At 34.6% G+C, this 27,494-nt stretch overlaps 1 protein-coding gene across 8 annotated transcripts; it reads left to right on the top strand.

The window, feature by feature from the left end:
* The first annotated feature begins 168 nt into the window (after positions 1-168).
* Positions 169-26,747, top strand: PLAG1 (PLAG1 zinc finger). 8 transcript variants are annotated; one of them, XM_088130673.1, is made up of 5 exons: positions 169-350; positions 14,772-14,875; positions 16,052-16,174; positions 20,042-20,400; positions 20,889-26,747. In XM_088130673.1, exons 4-5 carry the CDS (start codon positions 20,159-20,161, stop codon positions 22,150-22,152), a joined length of 1,506 nt encoding a protein of 501 aa, XP_087986799.1. In that variant the 5' UTR covers positions 169-350; positions 14,772-14,875; positions 16,052-16,174; positions 20,042-20,158; the 3' UTR covers positions 22,153-26,747. The 8 variants fall into 8 exon arrangements, with proteins under 8 accessions (XP_087986799.1, XP_007430280.1, XP_087986798.1 ...); XM_007430218.4 differs by lacking the exon at positions 16,052-16,174; XM_088130672.1 differs by lacking the exon at positions 16,052-16,174 and having other exon boundaries at positions 14,772-14,913.
* The last annotated feature ends 747 nt before the right edge of the window (positions 26,748-27,494 follow it).

Genomic DNA, 27,494 nt, shown 5'->3' with positions numbered 1-27,494 from the left:
CCGTGCTCGGTTCCTCCCCGGCCTATCCCGAGCGGCGTTTCCTCCTACCAACGGGGCAAGCCGTGAGCGCGAAAGGCGCCGCCGCCTGGGCGCGGCTAGAGGGCTGAGTGACAGGGGGAGGTGTCCAACCCGCGGCGCGTGTGGGCGGCTGGCGGTGTGGGCGCGGCGTGTGCGGCAGGCTGAGCTGCACCGCAGCGCATACACTACAATGGCTGCTGGAAAGAGGGGAAAGCAAACAATTTCCAGGCCCGCCGCGTCCAGCCCGAAATATGGGGAAAAAATTACAGAAAAATCGGAGAACCCTGTAAAAGGCGGGAAGCGGGCGCTGAAGGGATGCTGAGGCTCCCGGGGTGAGTCTGCTGCGGGTTGGGGGTTCTGCAGCCGGGGTTCAGCAGGGAAATATTAGGGTTATTTAAATACTGGAGGGGGAGGAGGAGGAGGAGGAGGGGGGACGCGAAGAGCGGAGCAACAGCAGCCGGAGCAGCGATGGGGAAAGTTTGCGCGGCTCCATCTCTCTTTTTAGCCCTTCTGAGCTTCTTGGGGGGTCCCTGAGTCCAGCCCGGGAAGGCACCCTAAAAGTAAGCCTCGCTTTCTCCAGCCTTGGCTGGGAGTTCTTCCCCGCTCTCCCCCCCTCCCCTTTGCTTCGGTCCGGGTTTCTTGAAACGGTGAAGAAGTGCCCCCTCCCGCGCGCGCTTGTTTTAGTAAGTGGGGAGTTTTGCAGAAACTTGGAGAAAAGTCCCCCCCCCCGACCTCGTCTCTCTGTATGTGTGTCTTCTCCACCCCCTCCCTTCCCTGAGCTCCAGCGTCTGTGCTGTGAATATAGTGACAGCAGCAGTAGCAGCAGCAGCAGCAGCAGCAGCAGCAGCGAGGAAGGAGCGGAAGACATTAGAGCCCGCGGTGCCCCAAAATGAGAGAAAATTAATGAAAATTCAGCGGTAGCGCCGAATCGGACACATTTTGCGCAGAAACGTTGCAAGAGGGTTGCTCTTTCCTGACGGGGCGCCGGGGTCCCCGCAGCTGAAGCTTTGGGGGGATCTGGAGTCACTTTGGGACACCCAGCGCCCTTCTCCCTCTTTTTATTGGACAAAAGTTTTTTTTTGCTCCCCCCCGCAGCATAAAGAAACGAATTTGCCTCCTTTTTGACTTCGGCGGATCCGGGAGGCTTTCGCTTCCTTTCTCGTGTGGTTCGGGAGAGGAGCTTATGAAGGCGAGCAAGGTTGAGGGTGGGTAGCATTGGGGAGCGGGGTTCGTTAACTGAAAGCAGGAGAGATCCGGAGAGAGAGCAGGGACAGCTTGTTGTCAGTATCATAAACAACCAAAATGGAGGGAGAACTGAGGCATATAACAAAATTAAAAATAGCTCGAAAATTCCTAAAAAAAATCCCCAAGTCGCCCGAGCTTCCGAATTGCCCCCTAAAAGATCACACTGAACCCGCATACCCTCGTGTGGTTTTTTAATACTCTCGGAGAGCAAGGAGTTAAAATTGATGCCTATTTTTGTTGTTGATGATCGCTTTAGAGAGGCAAAAGCCCTTTTACAGCTCATTCCCGACACTGCGAGAACGTGAAAACCCCCTTTCTTCCTTGAATGGTGGCGGGAGGTGGGAATGCACGAGCTGTACAGCTTTGGGGCAATGTGGAGCTGATTGCAAAGAAGGTAACTGCTACATTTGCCAAACGTTGTACCTTCCTTTTCTTGTTCTTTGTCTGTGGGGGGGTGGTGGAAGCACAGATGAAAGAAGGGGGAGGTGGCGCGAAATGTATTACCTCGAGGTTGCCTTTCTGTCTTTCCCCCAATTAAGATCTGCGATGTAAAAAAGTAAACTTTTCCTGTTTATGGAATATCTTTAGGTTGATTATGGATCCCAGTGTTTGGGTCCCTCTCTGTAAAGTGCATTCTGTTTGTATAATACGGAGTTAAAGCAGCGTGCCTTAGAGTGAATTGGCGGAAAATACATGTAGTGGGATCGTCTCTTCTGGGAGAGAACCGGTGACTTGGTCTAGCATACTTATTTCACTTGATTTGTATTTTACAAAGCATGTAATCTGCAGTTTTCTCCAGATAAAAAAGATGCATTCTCTTGCATCACATTAATGTTAATGTGAAAGTGCTGCTGATGTTGGTTTCCACGTGGGATCAGAGACAGAGCAGGGTATCTTAAAGAGACAGCTCCTCTTTTAGCTATCCTCACCTATGTCAAATCTCTGGCTAAGGCAAAGTAGTTGTCCTGGATTTACTAAAATGTAAAGTTATAAATCAAACTCTGAAGGCAGACCATGACTCCTTAAGCTGACAGAGTTGCACCAGTTCCAGGGTGATTTCTATGGATGTTGATTGGATCTAAGTATTTACTTGCTGTGATGCCATAAGGCTGTATAGCAGCTGAATTTAAATTAAATTGTTGTGCTTTGGCAATTGATTTTGTAATGTTATGTGCAGAACCTGAAATAATTTCTGCAAGTTATAGCATTATAATTTCTCAGAGGAACATATTATATAGTTGTTTTTTTTCACTGTATCAACATAAATCCAAATGAAGGCATGAGAAAGTTGATAACTTACATTGATAATATTTGGGGAGGGGGATGTCAGTTAAAGTGAAGTAAAAGTATGTGTTTTTATGAACAGTATTCAAACTTGGTCAAAATATATGGCTATGGCACATTGACAAACAGCCTGTGTATTTTGGAGACCTGATGTGTGTGAAATTTTTACATTTGCTTATGATATCTCTGTTGTTTTCATTGAAATACAATATAAAATGAAATCAGGTCATATTTTTTTAGTATTTGTTGTTGATAGACACCTGATAATTTGAACTATTCATGACAGGTTTGCTTGTCTTTTAAAGTGAACAGTATTAGTCTTTGTGATACAGAATTGACCATACATGTTTGAAAAATTTCTAGCAGTATACCTGAACCTGAAAAAATTTGTAACAGCCCTAGCCTTTCTCATACACACACATATATATAACATACTTGCTCTTATACTATATAGATTATAAAGTGAATTCAAATAGGTATTCTGCTCAAAAGGATGAACTGAATTTTGAGATAAACACCATCAGTGTTTATTTTGTGCATCTAAACATCTGATTTAGTGTTTCTTTTATATGAGCAACCTTATCAACTGAATTCAAGGATTATAGCCTTGTGATCATACATGTCCTGTCACTTCGTTGGGTAAATGTATTTACTGTGAATAATCCTGTGGCTTAAGACCTTTGCACAAAAACACCAAGTTTTCCTGTGTATCACTTTTAAAAATTTTATCATTGCAATTATTTTGAAAGAATAAATAAGTTCATTTGGGGAGAGATTAATCTGTCTATATGAAGATGCTATATAAACTCTTTTTGCTGAAGACTTACCTATTTTTGCTTCATGATACAGTATTTTAAATACATAAAAATAACTTCAAAGGAAACAAACTTGCAAATGGCTGATGCATGCCATGTGTTTTAAAAAGGTCACTTGAGTGACTGGTGTTTGCAGGACATAGCAATTTTCAATTACCAGTTAAATCACTAAGTTCATAAGTAAATATAGGGGAATAAGTAGGAATTGAACCTGTAGTCTTCCACTGTTACCCTAAATTTATATGATACACTATGACATTTGTGGAGCATGCATAGAAACTTTCAACACAGGCATTAACCTTAATGCTGAATTTTGGGCATGAATTCTTGAATTCTCTAGAGGTTTACATTAAATTGAATTTCCCAGAGGAACAAATGAAATCTATCTGCCCTTCATAATAGAAAATTTAATGCTGTATTTGAGCATAGTTTTATGAGGTGTACTTATATCATGATAAATTGTTAAAGAAATGAATTATTCTGAAAGATATAATCTGAATTTTATTTTCTTGCTGTCTTATGAATGTTCTCCATTTATGGAAATGTTTAATGCAATTAAATTAGAGTGTTTGTTGTTTAGCTGTAAATATATTTAAAGCTAAAAGACTGAGAAAAGTATTTGTTTCTAGAATATATTTTATTGCCTAACATTTTTTTTTAGAACAGGTGAATTTCTAGATCTTTTAAAAATTGCATTGATATCCAAGAATATAGATCTTTTATTACTGGGAACTTACAATTCTTTTTAAAAAGTTGAAAGTGTTTTATGAAGTTACATTGATTCTGAAATTCTTGAATTATAAAATCCCACCATCTAATATGCTATAACATTTAGAAATTTCAAAGTTTTTCAGTGCATTTTATTCTTCATGCTACTCTATAATACAACTTTCTTCCAGAAAATCTTTTAAATTTCTCTTAGATTTTCGTGCTTGCTGCATGAATAATTCAATTAAGATATTCATCCTCTTACTAATATTTTATGAAAATGGTTTATTTCCACTATAATTTTACTCTTTTGATACAGAGATTTAAGTTGTTCAGTTTAATACATTTATCTGAGTCATTTATGTAAATTTGCTTTATACTTAGAAAAGCTTTTAAAAATAGCTTTAAGTTGTGTACTTTACACTTGGAGATTATAATTTGTATCTGATAAGTTTAATTTTAATAGTTTTTACACTTAATGTTAAACTTTAAAGGGATAGTGAATAATTGCTTTATGTGTTAAAAGTTTATAGTATCCAAATATTCCATGAGTCACACTAAGGTGCTAAAATGTCTTAAGTGATGAGAATATTTTTCTGAAAGTAGATATCATTCATTTGTTTCAGTAGAAGGATTTAATAAATGTCCACATGGCTTGTTGACCATCTTTAACCAATTACTATTTAAAAAGTCTTAGAATTCTCTATGAGAATAAATGAAACATGTGAACAATATATTTTGTACTTGTCTGACATAGAATTTGTTTAAAAATTGATATGACAGCTACTGCTTTAAGTAAAAGATGCTAGAAACAAACAAAAAATTGTCTATATTATAAAAGCAAGATGCAGTTGTATACTAGTTTTTTTCTTTGCAATAATGCAGGTTTTTGCAGCCAGAGTAAACAAAATAGTGTTTTTCTGAAAAACAGTAAAACTACTGTCTTTATGTATTTTTACTTGCTATTGGATAATATAATTATGTGTATAATGCATTAATATGATCTGAACTTGTGGGTCTGTCCTATAACTGTACAACAATTAGATATCCAAAACTGTAGTACTAAGATAACCATAATATAAGTTAGTACTTTCAAATAATACTGTAAATTTTTGAAAGACCTTGGTCTTCAAACAACTATGTTGAATATATTTGTAAAAATTATACTTCCTATAAATTCTAACAATTGCTTTGTCCTGTATATTACTACAAAATTACATTATCAAAGTTGTTGTGAATGTGTAGAATTTGGACAGCTTATTCATATTTTGTAGAAATTTTAAAACTGAAGCCCATAAGTAGAAAAAAAATAGTTTTATTAAAATTAGGAAGTTTTCTTTATCTCTGTTCCAAAATGAACATCTTACCATGACATTGTGTGTATTTATATATTTTTGCCCCAGACCACTAAATACCAAAACTGTTAAAAGATATAATTGAAAGTGTGGCACCTGTTGTAATTTTTCAAAAGAAAAATGTGAAGCAAGATAATATATATCAGCATCATTTCCTATCTCACTGAAAGGTATGCTGTTCTATATGGAGCTAAATGAGCCAAGAGACTAGGAAAAACAGAAATAGGAAAGTGAAGGAGGGTAAAGTAAAGCAAACTTTGAAGGGAGAAAAATGAAAAAATGAAGAGAAAATATTTTTGAATCAGGTATTGTAATCTTATTTGGATTGTATATGCAGAATATCCCTTGAAATCAGATTAAAAGTATCTAATGGAAATTAGTTTTTAGGCAGTTGTCAGCTAAAATTAATTTTTAAAAGGCTAATATGACCCATGTACCGATGGGATGAACTGGATCATTTTCTATTTTAATAGGTCTTTGTGTATTTTTCATCTCTTTTGAGAAGTTGAAAAAAAGTACCCTTTTTTATGTTACACTATATGACATACATGTTGTATCTAATGGCATAATGTAATCCTGAATGCAGAACGTTATTGTTGAAATGATTTTCTAATAAAGACATCAGAACAATAATTGATGACTGAGACTTAGATGAGTTGCAATAGGCTGGAAAAATTTAGATACATGCATGAAAATATTTGTAGAAAAATACTTTTATTCTAAAATAATGGGGATTTTTTAGCTAAAACTAAATCTCTGAAAATCAATTTCTAACATTTTCACAATTATTTGTATAACATGCTTTTGAGAATGTATATATAATTATATTTTTTCCTTACTGATACTGAAAAGTTTTTTAAACTATATATTTTTGTTTGAGGCTTTATCTTCAAAGGGAAGGAACTGTGCAATTTATACAGCAGAATCACAGTTGTTCAGAAGGGCTATATATTTATAATATACATGTTAAGTATAAATAATTTCAGAATTTTCTATCACTCAGATATTGTACAGTTAAGACTGATTTTGCTTGAGAGAAAGGTAATAGAATTGGATGTTCTGTAAATAATGTTTCAGTCTAATGTACTATTATGTAATCTCAAATTTCATTTGAATTAATGGTCCTGTAAATGCACAATAGCTCTATGTTGGATTAGGAATACTGTGTTTTTTCCCATAGATGTTAAAATCATATTGTTACTCTTGTTCATCCACTGTTCATTCTGAAGTTAAAATAAGTACAACACATTCTGTAAACTTATTTTCTTTCTGTCTTACATCCTCCTAAGTATATAGAATGAAATATACGTATAAAACTATTTGTCATGAATGGCATTTCAAATGTGGAAGTTATAAACAAGTTTCTCCAGAACATTGTTCTAGTTCAGTGTTATTCTTTCTCACTAAGGGATAGATCCTTGTTGTATTAAATTGTGAATGTATACTGTGCCTTGTAATCCTCCCTCCCTCCCTCCCTCCCTCCCTCTCTCCCCTTCCCTCCCTCCCTTCCTTCCTTCCTTCCTGATGCATGCTTTTCCATTATTGATTTTCTCATTTTAGTCTCTCCAGTTTCTTAAATTAAATGATTAATTTGCTTTTAATAACCTTATACAAAAGCATCCTGAATACCTAGCCTATAATGGAAGATATATAAAGTGTGTTATGCACAGTACTGTATTTTGGACTTTGCTCAGTTTTAATGTATGCTTAAAGGGATAATTCTGGGAAATCTTCATATTGGAATAATTTTTCCTTTCCTACATAAAAAAATAGTATTCATCTCTAGTAGATGAAATCAGTTGATAATGGTTTTAATATGGTATATAAATGGGGAATTTCCTTAATTATACTAAGGTTTCAGATAATTCATATTAATATAAGATTCCAGGTCTTTAAAAAATAATGATAGACAAAGCTTTCTTTGGTATTGTAATAAAGTTAGGAACTGTACATTTAAAGGGAAACTTATATTCCAGTATCTATGATTTCATTATATTACAAGTTGCTTTTAATAACAAGTAGTTGGAGTTGGAAGCAAAGTATAAACCACAGCCAAATGGGGACCAATTCTGAGACTTAACTATCTGATGAACTGGGTCTACATATTGTTTCAGTTTACATTACCTATTGAAAAAATACCTTTAGTAAAATATTTTTATGTTTTATCCATGAAGCTAGTGCTATAATAGTCCATAGCTTTAAATTGTTATCTTTACTTTCGGCTGTTGTGATGTAGTAAATGAATAAGTTGAGAACAAAAGAATCTTATGTTACCTTGAACATTAACAAATATACTATGGGGGGAAAAAAGCTTTGGTCTACAATTAATGAAAGCTTATGCCCTAGAAAATATTTAAGTTTTAAGGTGCCACAAGATTACTTGTTGGTGTGGTAGGTGACTTACCATCTAGAAAGAAAACAAAGTAGTGTGTATTTTAAAAAAACAAGCAAACTACGTTTTAAAAAATTCTTCAAAACCACTTGCTCAGTTCATTTATAAAGGGTTTTTTCCCCCCTTTTTTAATGTATGATGGCAGACAGGTTCTGTGGAAGTAAATGAATTTGGTATAGATGCTTAAGTAACAAATTTTGAATTAGATTGAAATCTTCCATTAGTAAAAGGCACATTATATTGTATTTTCTTGCTGAAATATTCAGTTATGCCAGAGTGTTTCAGATGCTCCCTAAGTAATAATATCCTTGCTTAATATGATAAATAGTATTCTGGACAATATTAATGGGAATTGTGTATAATAAAATACACAATTTTCATATTTACTAAAGTAGTTGAAACTTGCTAAGTTCAGAAAAAAATATTCTTTTACCGAAGTTTTAGGAAATTCATGTATCCACAAGAAATTAATGGGATCTCATGACTGTCATATCCATTTTATGTTTTTGAGGTCTGAAATGCACAGACATACAGTGCAATTTCATCTCATTCTAGTTTTTGAGTAAGAGAGTGAGCAGTCCTATATAGATGTAATTTTTTCTAAGTAGCTCTCTGCTCTTATATATTAATGCCAGAATTAAATGTAATTGAGAAATGATTCCATTGATTTGAATCCCAAATTTCCTTGCCAATTTTTTTACATACCAAGGCATTTTCCTTTACTCTGCAGTCTTTGTGCCCTGAAAATGTTTTTAGGGACTGAGAAAACGGTGTGGGAAGCTGAGAAAACTACAGACAGAAAGGGAATTCATAAAATAATGAACAGACAATGCAGTATTAGATAAAGTTAATAATGTACCATGTTAAAATCTACTTTCATTTTAAAGTTCTGCCTTTTGCAATATTAATGTTAAATCAGATGTAAAACAGACATTCCCCTGAAGGCTTTTGTGACTGATGTGTTTATCAGTGTTAATGCAGAAAAACAGCATAAATAGTTGTATTTCCAAATATATATACTGGTGTCATTTATAAAACTGAAATAAGTTTTATTTCTTTCAAAATGTACTATTTTATAATCTATTGATAAACAGAGGTGCAGGTCACTATAACTTTAGTACAGAACAAATTATAAATCAGTTGGAAAAGAGTTTAAATATGGCCTACCTATAAGTCTCTGTCCCTGTTGCTCACCTGTCTTAAAGATAGATCAATAATGTGGTTCTTGATACAATGTCAAGGCACAGAAAGACTCATATAGATCCAGGTTTTCCAAATCTCTCCCCAGACCATTTACTGCTTTAAAGTAAGAACAGCACTTTGAATTGGATCCTGGAAATCTCCTTTAACCTGGGCAAAGTGCAAATTGGTTTTATTGGTTTCTACTGTCTCCTGTTAGCCTTGTAACTAATGTCCTAGCCAAAGGCAGTCTAGGTTACTTCCACAGCCAATGGTAGTTCCAAAAGAACCCTCAGTCTGAGAATCCGGGCCTTTTTCCCTGATAGTGACTATCAGGTGGGAGAAATGTAATATAAATGACAGATACAATTTAAATAGTTGTAATATTGGAGGTGGGGAATTGTCTGTGTCCAAAGAATCCTGAGATTATTGGAAGTAAATAGTATTTAAGAGCTTATATAGTATGTGGTAATATTATAACTTTCATCTCAGTTTCATTGCTTGGAAGAATTTTGGTTAAACGATTTATAAACATTGCTGTAATGTTGATAATATGAATGGAAAGAGAATTTATAAAATTTAACACCTGCAAAAGTATCATAGCTGGTGGAGGACTCCCTGAGATTTTCTACTTTGAGGTGGCTTATGTGGCAAGGCTTGTTTCTACATGCAGTAATTTATTTTTCTATATATAAGTGCATAATTTACAGAGAAGAAAACAAAGAGTTAATTTGAGGAACAATGTTATATTTTACCTGTCAGTGGTAAATGGAATAGCTGGCTTAGTCAATCCTCCCCAACCCAGCTTAATATAAGCTGCCAAGAGTTGTGGTGGCATAGAAGTATGTTTAACAAACAAATTCAGCAAGGAAATTCAGGCTGAACTCCTTTTATCTATGTAAAAGTGTCTTGAATTTATTTTGTGCAGCCCAATCCTTATAGGCATACTTGGAAGAAAGCTCCACCAAGTTAAATGACATCTACCCACAAATAAAGATTATACTAGATATTATTGTATGGTAATAGAATAATTAGCATACAAATCTTTTTTTAAAAAATCAACATTGAAGTGTGAGGAATTTTCATTAGGGCTTTCATTAGGTCTTCCCTTCCCAGCTGCAATCCATAGTACCAACAAGAACTTTTTAAAACTTAGTTGCTGTTAGGTAAGCAATTTTATGTGTTCAATGAAGATAAAAGAAAATTGGAGGATGGAGATATTAGTTTAGAATCAAAAGTGTAGGTGTGAGCTCAAGCACTATCATTTACCTCTATCTTGGAGAATCATCTGTGTCCTTTGTGCAACAGATGTGCAGAACATGGAAAACTAGAAGTTTAGAATTCAAGGCATTTATATATTATCTAGATTTCAATATGTGTTATCAGAATTCTATTAGTTTATGTCTCAAGTTTAAGGAAAGTAAAAAAATGTTGGGCTTTCTTCAACAATAACAAAGTATGTTATCTAAAGTATCTTTAGTTTAAATATTAGAATGTAAAAAATTACAGTGAAACTTCAATTTACCAAAACACTAAGCAATAAACTTTCTATGAAATGGACCAATTTCGATTACATGTAATTTGTGTAATACAATTATGTAAGTCACCACAGGTAATATATTCTAAAATTTTATGGGCATCTGTGAATAGTGGGTATCCTGTCTCCCCAATTTTTCTATTAAAATGAAGATTACTATTAATTTGATTATTACCTTTGAAGTCACACTGACTTTTTAAGAAACAAAGACTCTTTTTGTGATTCTTTTCTTACTACTTGAAAGAACAATCAAATATTTATATCAGTGGATTATATTGTAAATGGGTAGTACAAATCAGATTATCTGTTTTCTGGTACCTTATAATTTTGGTTATGTAAACTAAAACTTAAAGAAATGTAAGGTATTCGGAAGCTAAGTAATAGGGCTGTTCAGAGCATTCAGTTTGTGTCGGTGTGAATGAAACATCTTTCCTGGAAGGATGAATAAGCCATGTCCTTTGGAAGGTTTATACAGCTGCTATGAAGGTTTCTGAATGTGTGCGCATATGCAGACTCTTCAGTGGTAGTCAGAGAACCATTGCCTGTGCACACACATGTATACAAATGTGGACCATTTTTTAATCAGCTACACAAGCCTTCCATACATTACAGCTGTGCCAAGATTTTATGCAAAGCAGTTTTCAAGTATTTTGCATAGCCCTACTTTATAGTAATATTACAGACTAACTGTTCAGTGTGGATGGTAATGGTTTAGTAATGATCAAAAGTAATACAAAAGGAATATGAGCCTTTGAATTGAATACAAATATATTTCTTGTCTATTCCAGATAAGGTTTTAGACTGGTCACTAGTAGTCATAAAAATAATATACTTACAATATAAAAACAGCACTACAGATCAGTACAAGATCTGTCTCTAGTATTAGCTATCCCTTTATCCTGTATGTACAGTTAATTAAAGTCAGTTAGGGAGCTTCAGCTGATGGTGGGCAGAAGCAGGGCCAAAAGTGGGTAGAATTTTAGGATTACAGAATAGCCTAGTTCTTTCCTTGTGACAGTGACATCTTGTGACAGATATCTTACATCTGTAAATACACATCAAAAGAAGAAATGATTTCCAAAGGAATAGTGTGAAGAGCAGGAACAGTTCATAGGCATCTAGAGAAACAAATGATAACATATTGTTTCTGACTTGGATAAAAAATCTAAAATCTGGAATGAAACAAGAGCAGACAGGAGCAACTTCTGTGTCTCTGCAATATATTGGAATGTTTGAATCTTAATAGCGAATCTGTCATGGCTGAAAAAGATATATAAATAAAACAATAAATTTTTATCCACTATAGGAATACAGCAGGCTTTTCCCCCCAAGTCTATAGTGGTGAATTATAGTCATTAAAGATCCTTTAATGAGCCATTGAACAACTCCACCTGCATGGTTGGATGCCTTTTGGTTGTTTAAATTAGCTGCAGAAGATTTTTTTTTTTTTGAGTTTTGCTGCTGGCTGACAAAAAATAGCTTTGGGAGAAATTGCTTTAGACGAATGTTTGCTTTTGGAAAATTAATGCTTCTTTAAAAACTGTCAGGACATTTTAAAAACTCTCCCATTCTCGCTTTGTACATTGATAAATACTATAAACATCATGACTTTCCATAATAATCTCATAAGAATATGCCCTACAGTTTCCTATTGCTCAAGGAAATAGGGAATACACCACAGTACTGTCACTTTCATAAGAATGAAGACGTATTTGGGCAGTTAGAGGTTCCTCTTCCATATATTGTTTTCAACACAAACCAGACAAACCATTTTAGCATGATATGTGAATCCAACCAAAGGCCCTTTAGCCCCTACACTATAGTTCCTGTGCTTAGATCGGACAGATGTTCGGGATGACTGGAGAGATGAGAATGTCTTTTTCAGCTAGCAGGATGGGTTGAGGAAAAGAGGCTGTGCAGGCTGGATGTGAGAGCATGAAGCGTGCATCCACCCATGGCCCAGAAGTGTTTGAAGCTAGATAGTTGTCTAGCCAACTATCTTGCTATGTCATAAGCAGCCAGGTAGTGCTGCTTGCAGACTGGCTTACAAAATGACTAAGCATGTTGTCTGAACATTAGATTACGCTACTTGTAGGAAACTTTAAACTGTTCCACTGTAAGTCACAGATACATACTAAAGTTTGCAGGAGATCAGAAATACTTCATATTCAGACAACAGCCTTAAATAATTAGCAAGTTAGAGTCATTGTTCTTGCCACTTGCAGCAGGAGTGCATTCTTAACCATTTATAGTGAAGGGTGATATGTAATGAATCTTTTAAAGTTTCTTTTAATTATTCTGAAAGGCTGGATTCACACATTATGCTAAGCTATAATGGGGGGTTGGGGGGTTTGGGGATTGTGTGAATCCTGTGATAGAGTTCTCTTGCTAGAAAATTCCCACAGTTGCAAAGGAATCATACTGTAATATTTTATAAGTTCTACGTATCATGAAATTAAATTTGATGACAGGTTTTCATAGTCAAGGAAACCAATGGCTGCATTATCATGACTGTCAAATAGATTATAATTAATAGACATGATAGAGAATTGTTATGGTCCATGCATGGACATGGTATTGTCGATCCCATAATGCATCAAACAGAGTGAAAGATATTAAGATTTGTCCTTATTTGTCCTTAACTGTGAGCAATATATCTCATTGTGAACTTATATGAAGTCATATTGTTGTAAAGAATTCTTTTGCTTTTCCCCAGCTTTCCTTTCTTAGCCACCAAGTTCTACCTATTTCAATAAAAGTGATAAATGCAGAATATATTGAATGTTTTACTCATGATAGAAGTCATTGGAGATATTTCTTTAATACATGGGAAAGGAAAGCATTGAATGTATGAGTCACCACACCATTATTTTTAAACCAATACCTTAAGCTTCAATATCTTGCTTGAGTGATATATCATGTTTGTTCATTTTTCATGCTTCTACAGTATGCTTTAACAAGAAATTCCAGAAGCAGCCTAGGGAAGAACTTTGGTGTTGCATCGAAAAACTTGAAGACCATAGAGGACACTCTCATTATCACAGGCTTCTTTCAGTAAAGTAATTTATGTGTCATGTGGGAGGGTGGTGGAGGAAAGACAGTAGTTGTAATGATACTTGATTTGCAATCTATGGTTTGGTGTAGTTGGTTAACCTAACCTGCAGAGAAAAGAGATTGAGACTGACAGACCAAGAAATATGCAGAGGGATAGAACTTAATTGTAAGCAGGCATAATACAAAATAAAATGCTTTGCTGTTTACATGATGTGAAAGTTATACTGAATGTCAGAGTTTAAAATGAGTATGCTTTTTCATGCAGTAATAAGTTTGTAGGCACTTCTCTCTCCAGCCAAACTTTTTATGTTCCTGAAATAACTTTTTTCTAACTATGGATGTAAATATTTAATTTCTTTTCCTAAACAAATATATCTAAATCTGCAGTTTATACACATAACCCCATATCTGTCTGCTGATAAGGGACTATTATTTAATGGTCATGAAAGCAGGCCTGATTGGTTTCCTTAACCCTGGAAACATGGGATTGGTGCCACATTCACTTTTATCACTTATTATATCCCATGAGATGGATTTTTGAAAACATTGTCCTGTATTCTCGTCTACTCCAATGCAATCCCGGATCCTCTCAGTACAACCTACTTGCCAAAAGTCACCCATCAAGAGTATTTTTATTCTAAACAATTGTATTTGTTATCAACTGAGAAACAGTTGGAATTTACTATATTGCTCATTTACCTTTTTAAAATTCTTAAGTCCCAAAGGTTCCCACTCCCACCCTTAACCACTCTTAAGCATTATGGCTGATTATCTTTATTAACTAACCTTCAGATACATGTTTACATTTGACAGGGGGAAACTGTTGAATTGGCTGATTTTTTTTTTCCTCATCAGTTTGTATTTCCAAGTTTGATTTTTATCTTAACAGGTCATGTTACACAGTGATACGTTTTGCATAGCAGTATTTCATGCACTGAGCTGTGATTATGCAAATATTTTTTGCTATATAGTGTTTTTGTAACTTTAAGATGCTTTAGCATGAAGAGTTTATATGGTTGGTTTGTTCAGCTATTTCCCTGAAAATTGCTTAAATAGAAAGGCAAGTTTTTTATTCATAAAATAAAGGTAGCACTTGGGCTGCCATAACAGTAACTCAGTACAGATTGTGTTAAATATTTATCTTGAATCATATGATGTCTAGCTCCTTCTTCTTTGTTTTTCAGATCAGCAAAAATGGGAAGCAGTGGATTCTGGTTTACTTCTAGACATGTCAGTGGAACTGGTTAAGACCAAAATCTGAAGGTTTATCTTCGTTGCCCATCACCAGGTGTGCACTGAACAGAGGCTACCATAAAACTATTTTGAGTATGAACATCTTTTAAAATGGTATAATATATATATATATGAAAGTATTGTTTTGTAATATAATTTTAAATGGTTATTGATACTGTATCATTCATTCTACAGTTGTGAAAGAACCAATGTGAATAATATGTACTGAAGCTGGAAATAGGCATTATTGCTCAAATTTTTTTCAGCTGGTCTTTGAGAAGTGTAATATTTGAGCAACAATATTAAATATTGTCTGCATTGCTCAGCCTGTACATCCACAATTGAATTAGCAATATTTGACAACTACAAATAATAAACTAGTGAATGTTTTAATTATTTAGAAATTCACCTTAGGGATAGCACAACCAAAAGCAGCTGGGCTTCAAAGGACTATGCGTGTTGTTCATCATTTACATGAGAACTTTTCTGATCATCTTTTCCTGCGCTGCTCCTCATATATATTTTCTCACCCTCTACCAAAAAACCCCTGTTGCTTTCGAAAACCAATCACTATCTGGAGCAGTATTCAATAATGTAGTTTTAAGGGAGTATCAGTTTTCTCTTCAGGTATTGCATATGCACAGACCTCTTTGGATCCAGGCCACCAAAATTCTTTTATTTAAAAAACAAACAAACCCATAATTCTGAATTTTATTATCATTTGAATAACATAGTTAATTCAGTCATTAAATTTTAAAGCAGGAGGCAACGAGTGCTCTCTCCCTTTCTCTCATGGGTTGGGTAAATATGTATCTTTTTGGGACTACAGGCTGCATGATTTTGGGTAGCAGACCACATCCAGCCCATAGGCTGTAGGTTGCTGACCCCTGTTCTAAGGAATGCATCTGCAGTTTACTGAATTGGTTCAGATTTTGTCTCCAGTCCAGATAGAATTACCGGAAGCATGTAAATGAAATACCTGGTTTACATATATTTTCATGTATTTAAAATAAAATGCTTCCTTTTTCATCTGAACCTGAGACTCTTATATACCATATTAGTATACTTGAACATATACTGCATAGCTCCAAGATGCAATGAATAAGACACAGATGTGTCCTTCTGTGAACATTATGCTACTCTTCTTGAGGGAATGAAGATTTGTTGGTGTATACTGTGCACTGGGGAAAAGAAGGCAGACTTAAACCAATAGGATCACTTCCCTGTTAAGCCTTTGCAGGGGCTACAGTGGGAAGGATGGATTGGTGAAAATCACTGTCCCTTTTTCTCCAATGAAACTCTGCTGAACCCAGTTTGAAGCCACCTAATGTGAACATAAAGGAGAGGAGACATGGTAAGAAAGAAGAGTTTAATTCATTGCCCTAGTTGTATCTTCTAAAAAGCTTTGATCCCAGCTGGGTTTGAAGACCAGTATTAAATATGGATAGGAAAAAATATGTTGGGGAGAGCTAATTTAGGAAATGGAAAAGCAGTGTCTAAGGGGCAAGGGTTCTGTTGGCCATCACAATCTAATATACATATATTATTAAGAATTTGAAGATTAACTAATGGGAAAATAGTGAGCAATACAAGATATTGTCCTTTCTTTCCTGCTCCATAATGCAATTCTGTAAAAATCTCTTGCATTTTATTATTTTTCTTTCCTGCTTACTCACAGGTTTTGCACTATGTTCTTTAATCATGACCATAATAGAATCTAGAGTGTTTTACTTCTTAGTTCCACATCTTTTGTGCTTCATTAGTTAAATAGGCATTAGTGTTAATAAGGAAAACTTAGATGGCTAGCCAGGCTAGCTTATTTTAAATTCACTTTTATTGTGATTGATTGATTGTTTTGCTAACTTGACATATAATTAGAACAACTGCAGATTCTTGTACAGACTAATTGAATTAGGAGATGTTAAATTTATTGTGTAACATATATATCAATATTATTAATTTGCTGAAGATTCAGTTGTCATAAAAGCTAGGCCTTCTATTGCTTTAAGACAGCTATCAGTTACTTTTTTATCATTGGAAATATTCAGTGTTCTTCCTTTCCCATTAACATGTCAGTTGTAATACTGAATTGTTTAAGATATGACCAAATCTGTGCTTGATAAATACAAATTATATATCAAATTCTGCTACCAATAAATAACCCAACCGTTCTGTACTTAAGTTTATAGGATGACTTCAGGCTTTTCTGATGGCTAGTTGTGATTAGGCAATCAATAGTTTCCCGTGGACTTGATTTTTTTTCCCCTTCTTTAGATAGCCATTTCTTCATCTTTTTTGAGTTAAATAATGAATGTTATATCTGCAGTTTTACTACTCATAGCATTAAGTCAGCTTTATAAAGAATACATCACTGTTGCTGCAAAGTGCTAAATAAAACTTCTATAACCTATTTAACTGCAATTAGACTAAATCTGACGGGCTAGGAATATCCATGTACTTAAAACTCACATAATACTTCTAATTGTCTACTTAAGATCAAATGAAAATTATCTATGCAGTACCCTGAGAAAGTCTTTGGCTAAAGTGTTGAATATTTGGATATTTGTGTGAACACCTATAAAACAGTTTTTGTGTCAAGTATTTTTATAACTTTTGGATTTTAAAATATGCATTCTTTAGGAATTTTGTTTCCTTAAGAAAAATTTAATTTTTTATATTTAAAAAGAGTTATTTACTTACTGCCATTAGTTACTCCCTTACTGCAATTAGTCACCTTTTAGACTGTCTCACAGAGGCTATAATGTAAAAAGGAAAAACTTTACATTGATTGTATACTTCCTATGCAGCAGTAGCAGCTGCTAGCAGAGTATATTAGGATCACATAGTAAATTAATCTAAGGCAGTATATGGAAAAAAATTTCCCCTCTTTACTTCTGTGGTACCTCTGCCCCTCTAAAGATATCTCTGAATATTTGATAACCCTATTGAACAATATGGGATGGATTATAATTTTCTGTTACTCAACAGTCCAGTGAATAACATCTTGCCTTGTTCATGTGGAAACCTGGCCTGCAAGGGGAAAAATGGGAATGAAGAACTTCTTAAACTCAATTTATTGTAGGTTCTAAATCTGTGAATCAGTATACAGGATATAATCAAACTATATCCCCCCAAAAATCAGTGACCAGCAAAAAGGGGAGAGGAATGTTTAGTTCCTCCTCTGTAGCCACCATGAGCATGTAAATCTCTCTAGAAGATCCATAAATTCCCAGAACAGATTTTGACATCAAAAGGGAAGAGAGAGAAAAAAAGAAAAAAATTCTATTACACTCCATTGATTGAAATTTATGTCCACAGAGGTATTCTAGTTAGATTCTATCTTGTGTTTATGGTAGAGACCCAAGTAGACAAAAGAGTTGGGGAGCTGACTAGCAACTAACAGAAAGCAAACACTGGATTCTCCAAAGATTAGATCCTGCTGAAATTTATTCTCCCCAGCCTCTTGAGCATCCAGGGACAGGGGTTAAAAACAAAAACAGACTGTTGGAGCTTCAGCAGTCCAAATCAAGAATCAACATTCAAAATAAAATGTCTAACCAAGAAAGTAAACAGATTTGGCATAATAGTTTGAGGCTTGATCTCCTGCTCTTGCACCAACAGCCTCCACTATGGGTATATAAGCAATTCCTTACTTGTATAGTCTCTGGCTGCCTTCCTTTCCTGTGAGGAAGCATTTTCAGCTTGAGGAACCAACTTTTTTCTCAGCAATATGCTGAGTCCCAGCCAGGCAGTGCAGGTTGGGAGAAATTTATTTCTACTGGCCTGATAAGGATAATCCAACAGGTGCTTTCTTTGTAGGCTTCTCTTCATCATTCTTTGGTTCTTGCCATCTCCCTCAACCTTCTTCTCCAAATCCTCACACTTGCCCTTCCTTCAGAGCAGCCTTTATGCTCTGCAGGCACTGATGTTCTGCAACAATGGGTTGCTCACAAGGAAGCTGGTGTTTTCACTTCACCACATTATTCCCTGCTCAGACCTCAGACTGAAGTTAGTTAAAATTGAAGTTAAAGAATCGGGAAGAAAAATAATGTGAGGCTGATTTAAGTTTTCTACAAGAAACCTCCCTTTTTCCAGGAAGTAGAACTGATTTTTATTATTTTTAATATGTCTTTTAAGATATCAGACATTTTACAAATTGATTAGCCAGTTATGAAGATTGAGCATGAAATATATCAAAATTTGTAAGTAATAATTTAACTAAGATAGGTCTTACTCAGCTTATTATGGCATCTTCTATGCTTATGTTTGTCTTTTCTTAAACTATTTGTATCTGTCAGTTTATTCCAATCTATTTCTTTGGCCTTGCTATCTGTGATCCCATTTTAATTTTATATCTTAGTGATGCTATAAAATAAAAGCAGTTGCACAGTGCCTATAGTACTAATACTCAGGTTTAGGTAACTTGGATATAAGATATTTAAATAACTAGCTAGTAAATATTAGGCCATTTTCATAGTTTAAAAAAAAAAATCCATGGGATAGCTCACTGAGGACTATATCACTTCAGAATAAAGCTGGAGGATCTGCATCTGTGAATATTCTCACCATATTTTTAAAAGTCTTTGTATTCACGATGATAAGATGTCAAAGAAAAAGCTTGGCTAGATTAAAATAAATTAACAATAAGAATAGCTTGGATTGCCTGTTCTTTTTATTTTTTATATAAAGTTTTTTTTTTTTACAGATTGTTGCTTTTATAAGATGGCTTTATTTATTCTAATTCTCTTGCAAACCATGTAGGGCTTGCATGGGAAGAAGAGAAATATAGAAGTAAAATTAATAATAATATTAACATGAGATCCTTCAAACATGCAGATCTTCCTACTGTTCTGTAGTATTACTTCCATATATTGATGTACCATATAACATTCATTTTTCACTATATTGTGCTTCAGACAATCCTTTAGAAGTATATGATAGCCAGGTTGATTTTTTTTTTTGCATAAATTTAATGAAACACAACTAAATTAGTTCAAAAGGCTACGAAGCATGTATGAGGTAGTTTCGGAGTACATGTGGATCTGTCCATCCTGAGCAGTGAATTTTGAGCTGTAATAAATAGTCTAAAAAGCGCCTACATATATTACATTAGACCAGCTGAACCTAATTTTATATATGCTTTATTCAAAAGCATCACATAGCAAGTAAACTTAAAAATTAAGTGTAGTTACAAATAGTTGTTTCTTATTTTTTTTTCCAGTCCCCTTTTGCTTTCTTTAACGACCACATGAAACTTGAGAAGCCATCTAAAGCTAAATCATTTAGTGGAGTTGGGCAGTTCCCAAGTGTCCAACAAGAAGGCCTGGTTTAGGCTGCGATGGCCACTGTCATTCCTGGTGATTTGTCAGAAGTAAGAGATACCCAGAAAGTCCCTTCAGGGAAACGTAAGCGTGGTGAATCCAAACCAAGAAAAAACTTTCCTTGCCAACTGTGTGACAAGGCCTTTAACAGTGTTGAGAAATTAAAGGTTCACTCATACTCTCACACAGGAGAGAGGCCCTACAAGTGCACACAACAAGACTGCACCAAGGCCTTTGTTTCTAAGTACAAATTACTAAGGTATTAAACTCTATTTATTTTTCAGATTATATTATGTGTTGGCCATTTTAATATATATCTGTGTACACCTCAGCTGATTTTTCTGGGAGGAAATGTTAATTTAGACATCAAATTGTACAATTATAAACTACAGTACAGAATATTATAAACAAATATATTTGTGTGTTTTTGAAGAGAAAAATTTAAATATTTTCAGTTATATAAACTTGTTACAAAGAAGTGAATGGACTGAGCATTTTGGGTATGGATATAACTAAAGTAGTCATACATAATAAAATGTTAATGTAACTTAAAATCATCAAACTATCAGTTGAATAAATTAGCTTGTAATGTCTGTTACTACATTTTAGTATGATACATACTGTCTATAGTGACATGTCTCCTGTAAAATTCCTTTTAAAAATATTTAGTATTTCGGTACCATAAAAAATGAGCATGCGTACCTTCTGGTCAAAATAAATACTTACAGAATATATCTGTGTTTAAAGGCATATGGCTACTCATTCTCCTGAGAAAACCCACAAGTGTAATTATTGTGAGAAAATGTTTCATCGAAAAGATCATCTAAAGAATCACCTACATACACATAATCCCAATAAAGAGGCCTTTAAGTGTGAAGAATGTGGAAAGAACTACAATACGAAGCTTGGATTTAAGCGTCACCTGGCTTTGCATGCTGCAACAAGTGGTGATCTCAACTGTAAAGTATGTTTGCAGACATTTGAAAGCACAGGGGTACTGCTGGAGCATCTAAAAACCCATGCTGGCAAATCATCAGGTGGAGTGAAGGAGAAAAAGCACCAGTGTGAACATTGTGATCGACGGTTTTACACCCGAAAGGATGTCCGAAGACACATGGTAGTACACACTGGAAGAAAGGACTTCCTCTGTCAGTATTGTGCACAGAGATTTGGCCGGAAGGATCACCTAACACGGCATATGAAGAAAAGTCATAATCAAGAACTTTTGAAGGTGAAAACAGAGCCAATGGACCTTCTTGACCCATTTACTTGCAATGTTTCTGTGCCTATAAAGGACGAGCTGCTTCCAGTGATGTCTTTATCTTCCACTGAACTGACATCAAAGCCATTTACAAACACTCTACAATTAAATCTATACAATACACAAATTCAGTCCATGCAGAGTTCAACATCTGCACACCAAATGGTTGCCACATCATTACCTTTAGGAATGCCTTGTCCAATAGATATGGAATCTATCCACCCTTCTCACCAGCTTTCTTTAAAATATCCACTCAGTTCTACCTCATATACAGTTTCTATGACTGAGAAAGACCAGCCATTGAAAGGGGAAATGGAGAGTTACTTAATGGAACTGCAAAGTGGTATGCCTTCTTCATCCCAAGAGTCTCAAGCGTCATCATCTAAATTAGGGTTGGATCCTCAAGTAGGTCCACTAGATGATGGATCTGGGGATGTTTCTCTTTCCAAAAGTTCTGTTTCTATAAGTGAACCTCTAAGCACCCCATCACTGGACTTCTCTCAGTTATTCAATTTTATACCAGTAAATGGACCTCCTTTTAATCCTTCTGTTTCTGTGGGAAATCTTGGAATGAGTTACTCACAAGAGGAGGCACACTCATCTATGACTCAGCTTCCTCCACAGGCACAAGACCTACAAGACCCTAGTAATGGTATTAGTCTTGGGTCTCTTCATTCATTGTCTGCAGCTTTCACTAGCAGTCTAAACACAACCACAACTCTACCACGTTTTCATCAAGCGTTCCAGTAAGATGAGAAAATGGCCTTGTGACAAGTTTGTAGAAATGCCTTAGATGACTTTAAATACTGTAGTGCCTACTATGTCATTTGTAAATCTACTTTTGTACAGTACCAGTCTCATTAAGCCAGTATAAAATTCAAATTAACTTTTAAAATAGTTTGAATGTGTTCATTCACAGTTGTTTACTCCGGTTTTTAAAGCAATCTGTATTCTCACTGCCAATAGATCCACACATTTAAAAAAAGTGTATTAAAAATATTCCAGAATATTATGGATCCCTTGTTTTAAAGCTTCATTAAGATTTGATAATTCTTTTTGTTAATGAAATGTGACTCTTCTAATAATTTTAAGAGAGAACAAAACAATAAGATACTTTCATGAAAAATTTAGAAAATGACTTTTGTCTTGTTCATGACTTGAAACAGTGGTTTATAAATAAGTACATTTGTCCCCTGTATGAAAAAATTGTACAGTTTTTACATGTAGACTTCTTAGATGGTCTGAAGGACCTACTACTTTTTCTTAAATAATTTCACAAAATTAGAGAGGAAAATATATTTCTCATTTAAGTGCAATTACAAAGAAGTATGATTTGGCAAAAGAAGTATGCCTTATTGGCAACTCTAAATAGAGACAAAATTAAGAGCTTACCTTGAAATATAAATGTTCTGGTTTCTCATTCTGTAAGTATCTATCATTTCCAATTCTGATTTAAAAGATGAGTCAAAGTCTGCCAAACCAAGTTGTTGATTATTAATTTGAAGTTAGAAAATGAATGTAAGTCCACAAATATATTTTTCCATAATTTCAATGGAGGTAATCCCTTTTGAGTTGTATTTCGTGACGTGTATTGTCCCTGTGCAAGAACTTCGATGGTAATCTTACTTACCACACCTGGGTATTTGGCTAGTGATTTTTTTCAATGCCAAGAATTTAAAGCAGGACTCTCAGGAGTGAAGTAAAAGCATATTGCTTATGCCACTTTTACTTAATATTCAAGGATATTTAGAAAAAGTAATAGCAAAACAGCTATTCATGCTGTATGTCAAATTGCTTTTCCTTTTCAAAACACATTCTTATATTCCCAATAACCAAAAGAAGGAAAAACTGTGATATAAAAATGGAAAATCTTGTCTTGCTATAACTTTCCAAACATTATATCCACTGATACATTTAGAAGATTTTAAAATCATATAACTATATTCATTTGTGTGGATAAATACATGAGTTTTAAGTAGTTAAAGGAAATATACTTCGCAGAAACAAAAGTTGCTCCCATTAAGGAGCTTTGGCTCCCAGTATTTGTATCATAAGTTCCTACTTTATCGTAGGAGCAATATGCAGGTATGATTTTACTCTTTTATACTGATGTATTTAAATTTTATTACTGAATAGTAACTTTTTATAAGTGTTTTGTTCCAAAGGCATTAAAATAAGGATGTATTAATAAGGAAGATACCTTTTCAAATTTTGCAAGCTGCTCCAATATGCTGTGAGAATACTTTCTCAAAGTAGACATTAGCTCTGCTGCATGATTGCTTCCTTTAGTTTCTATGAAACAGATTGCTAAAATATATCTTTAATGGAATGATTTGTTCAATATTGCTTTCCAGCCTTTTAGCACCATTATTTTAATCCCGGGAGTGGGGCATCAGAAAGGAAAAGGCTTTATCTTTTCAAGGAGTCATATTCTACAAGAAATGTAAATGTCCTTATGTGCTTTTTTTGTAGATGTTGATTACTTTCAACACCTCAACACAGAATAGGCACCTTCAGGCCTCATTGTCTTTATCCCAGTTTTTTTACTTACTCATAATTGTTTATGTTACTGGGAAAATACTGTCATCAGACAAATGTTGAAAAAAAATCCACTCATTACAGAAGTGAAATGAACCAATTTTAACCTATCAGTTTTTCATATTTACCACTACATTACTTATAGTTTTTGACAGGGTTGGTATGTGTAAAGCATGTTACAACAATGTTATCTGCTTTCAGTATTAGTTGCTGGTTAACTTGATTTTTTTTAAAAAAAGAACTAGTTTTTCCAGTAATTTTTGATCCACATTAAAGGTCCATATTGTTACGGCAGTTCTTTCAGGTTCCGAAATGGGATTAATTAGAGAACAGGTGCATTTCAAATTAGCAATAGAACTTCAGACAAGATATTGAACCTCATTCAGTTAGTACTTTGGAAGATGGCTACACCTTGTGTGAATGTCACTGAAGATGTATGAATATATGGAAGCAGAATGACAGTGTAGGCGTTATTTACACACTAGTGCTTTATGACTATCATTTAAGCAGAGACATTGTTTGGCAACTTTAAAATGTCAATTTTAAAGCCTATTTTATAATTACCAGGTTAACTCTTAAGAATGAAGTGTTGTGTGTGCTGGCTGCTCATGCACCACACTTTGTATGCTATGGATTTAAAAATATTATATATATAATTTGCTTATGTTTTATTAGTAGTGAATTGTGGAATAGAGTGATTTATTCATTTGACAGTAGAGGTTTCCAAAAACCATATACTGACTAAAACATGAGCCAGACCTGATTGCTTTATTAAGCTAATAATGAATGTTAAGAGTACATATTTTCAGGATCTTTTACCTAGTGAGCTCTATATGTATTTTACGCTGTGTGTGTGTGTGTTTTAAACTAAAGCTCGATCAATTTCTGTGTTACACATAATACAAGATATAGCACTTTCAAAACAAAAATCTAAATCTTATAAAAAATTTCTTGCAGGTTATGCTTTCTGTTTTTTTAAAAAAATCTATTATAATTTTTTCAAGTGCCATTAGATGACATATGCAGGCCTTTGGTATAATGCTTTGGGTACAAGATGGTAAACAGTGTAACTATTAACAGGTACATCATAAAGTATTTTTTTTTATCAATTTGCTCTATTGCACAGAACCAGTGTGTCTTTTTAAAGAGTTTTACAGTGGATTCCTAGGTTTACATGTTTCAACAATATCTTCTACTGCCATTTAATATCAGTCCAATAATTGAGTGGTTAACCATATTTAAGTGTATACATAGAACTTGGAGGTTGCAGTCACGTTTCCACAATTGTTAGCTGAGTCCCATACAACGCAGTGGAAATTACATTTGTGAAATTAGGCACAGGATTTCAGGCTAACAGCTCAGCCCTGTACATTTTATTTGGAATATCTTTTAAGCTCAGTGGAATTTATTCTATCCATTATTCATAGAAAGATTTTGAAGAAAGCTTCAGAATGTTAATAAACAGTATACTGAAGTGTGATTTCCTGCCCCATGATGCTGTTGTTGAAATTCAACATAGTGAATCTTGTGGCTATTAATATAATGAGAAGGATGAAGCTCTTAATTATTTGTCTCATACACTGGTTGATCAGTTTAAAATGATGTGCCTCCTAGTACTAAGATCTCTACATTTACATTAAATGTAAATGAATGACAGCTGCCTATCAACATCATATTAGTATACAGTAAGTTAGCCACCCATTTGACATTAGAGATCATTTAAAGTAATTCATGTTGATTAACATACCCCTTCACCTTTATAAGGGTGCTCATGTGTTGAAAGGCCTTGTCTTTTAATAAGTATTTAACCCTAATTAACATAGAACTATTGTTAACTGCATGCAAAGACTTTTCAGTATAAGCATCAGTGGTACAATTGAACCAGAATGAATGTTTTATCTTCTCAGAAACACTCCTGCAAATATATTATAGTGGATCATGCTGCTAATATAACTTGGGATACAACTCCTCTCATGGTGCTACAGATCTCCCTGTCTCATTTAGACTGATGTATTTTTATCCATAGAGAAAGGCCTATACTAGATTTATAGATGTATGATATATTTTTATACTGTGACTTAATTTGTCATTAATGAATTTTGTATACCACAATTTTTTCATACACACTTGCAAAAAGTAGAAACTTGGACATATCAAATTATGCCCAAATAAACCTATCATCAAAACTAGAAATGAAAGGGCTTTTGATATGGTGTGAAGTGAAGAACATACTTGTTTCTAAAAGCCCTTGAATATTGTCAAACTGGGAATTAACATAAAAAGGATGACACCTGAAACAGACTTGGATTGCTGAAACTATATTTTTAGATAGTGAGAAATGTTTGAACTTGTGTGCTAAAATGTTTTAATTATACAGATTTTGAGTCAAAATAGAAAAATGCATTCCAGACTGAATTTGTGTATTTCATTTAAAATTACTATCCTGTGATATGGAAATTTGTGTTGCTTATCATGTATATGTACTTTACAATGTATTCACAAACTACTGTTGTATTTGTATAAAATATAGACAAAAGATTGCATATATATTTTTGTGTATAAGCTCTGTAAAATAGCTATCACATTATGAAGCTGCAGCAGAAATTCATTTTAGACATTCATATCCAAAGAAACAGACTATTTATTGTCCACATACCCTGATAAAAATATAACTTGCTGCTATTAAACAATAGTGCTGCAGCTTCTTGCGGCCTACAGTGTTATGTTTGCTGTACAAAAAAAATATGTGAACTCCACAAAATATCAATAAAACTACAAATGGTTTTAGTTATGTACAAAATACGCCTGGAATTAACCTGCTGTATGTTGTTTATGTGTCATTGTGGTAACCACTAATATCTTCTATCAACTTTTAAAATTTGTGGATAATTGTCAATTTACTGTTTGAAAGGAGAATGATAATAGCAGTGTGTCATGACTTGGCCCCAGAAAAAGAGGAACCGCTGGATAAAATGCATTCCCCACATTCAGAAATTGCTGTATATGTGAGAGAGAAGGGGTCCCCAGAGGTTTCTCCTAAATGGGGAATTTATAGCTTGCCACTAGTTATGCTGCATCTTAGAACACCTTACAGATTATCCTGGTTTTGTTTTTGTGCCTTCGAGTCAGTTTTTGACTCCTGGTGACTACCTGGACTTGTCCCTGCAATTTTCTTGGCAAGGTTTTTCAGAAGTGGTTTGCCATTGTCTGCTTCCTAGGGCTGAGAGAGAGTGACTTGCCCAAGGTCACCCACTTGGCTTCGTGCCTAATGCCTTAACCACTACACCAAATTGGCTCTCCTGTTGTTTGTCCACCTCAAAACGCTTTCAATTTTCTCCCATGACCCAGAAACATGAAACTTTATAAAACCTTGTAAAAGAATAGGCAACTTCTGTTGAGGACAACAGTAAGTCTTCCACAGCGTGTGAGCGTTCCACAGTAATAGTAGCTCAGTCCAGGATTCTTTGCTTTTGTTTTTCGAGAATGTTACAAAAGAAATGGGTATCTTAAGCTCCTACAAAACTTTGACTTTTAGCCTGCCTGCCCCCCCCCAC

The sequence above is a fragment of the Python bivittatus genome, unplaced genomic scaffold (genome assembly GCF_059951505.1).
Source record: "Python bivittatus isolate LINGU-HERP-01145 unplaced genomic scaffold, Pbiv_v1 ctg000840_np1212, whole genome shotgun sequence".
Taxonomy (NCBI): Eukaryota; Metazoa; Chordata; class Lepidosauria; order Squamata; family Pythonidae; genus Python; species Python bivittatus.
The sequence above is the reverse complement of the archived record's forward strand: the minus strand, read 5'-3'. Positions and strand labels throughout refer to the sequence as shown.

Bases quoted from the DNA above. Each gene is read 5' to 3' on its own strand.
- PLAG1 (XM_007430218.4), top strand. From the start codon at position 20,159: ATGGCCACTGTCATTCCTGGTGATTTGTCAGAAGTAAGAGATACCCAG. The intron at 20,401-20,888 runs GTATTAAACTCT...CTGTGTTTAAAG, and splicing joins TCTAAGTACAAATTACTAAG to GCATATGGCTACTCATTCTC.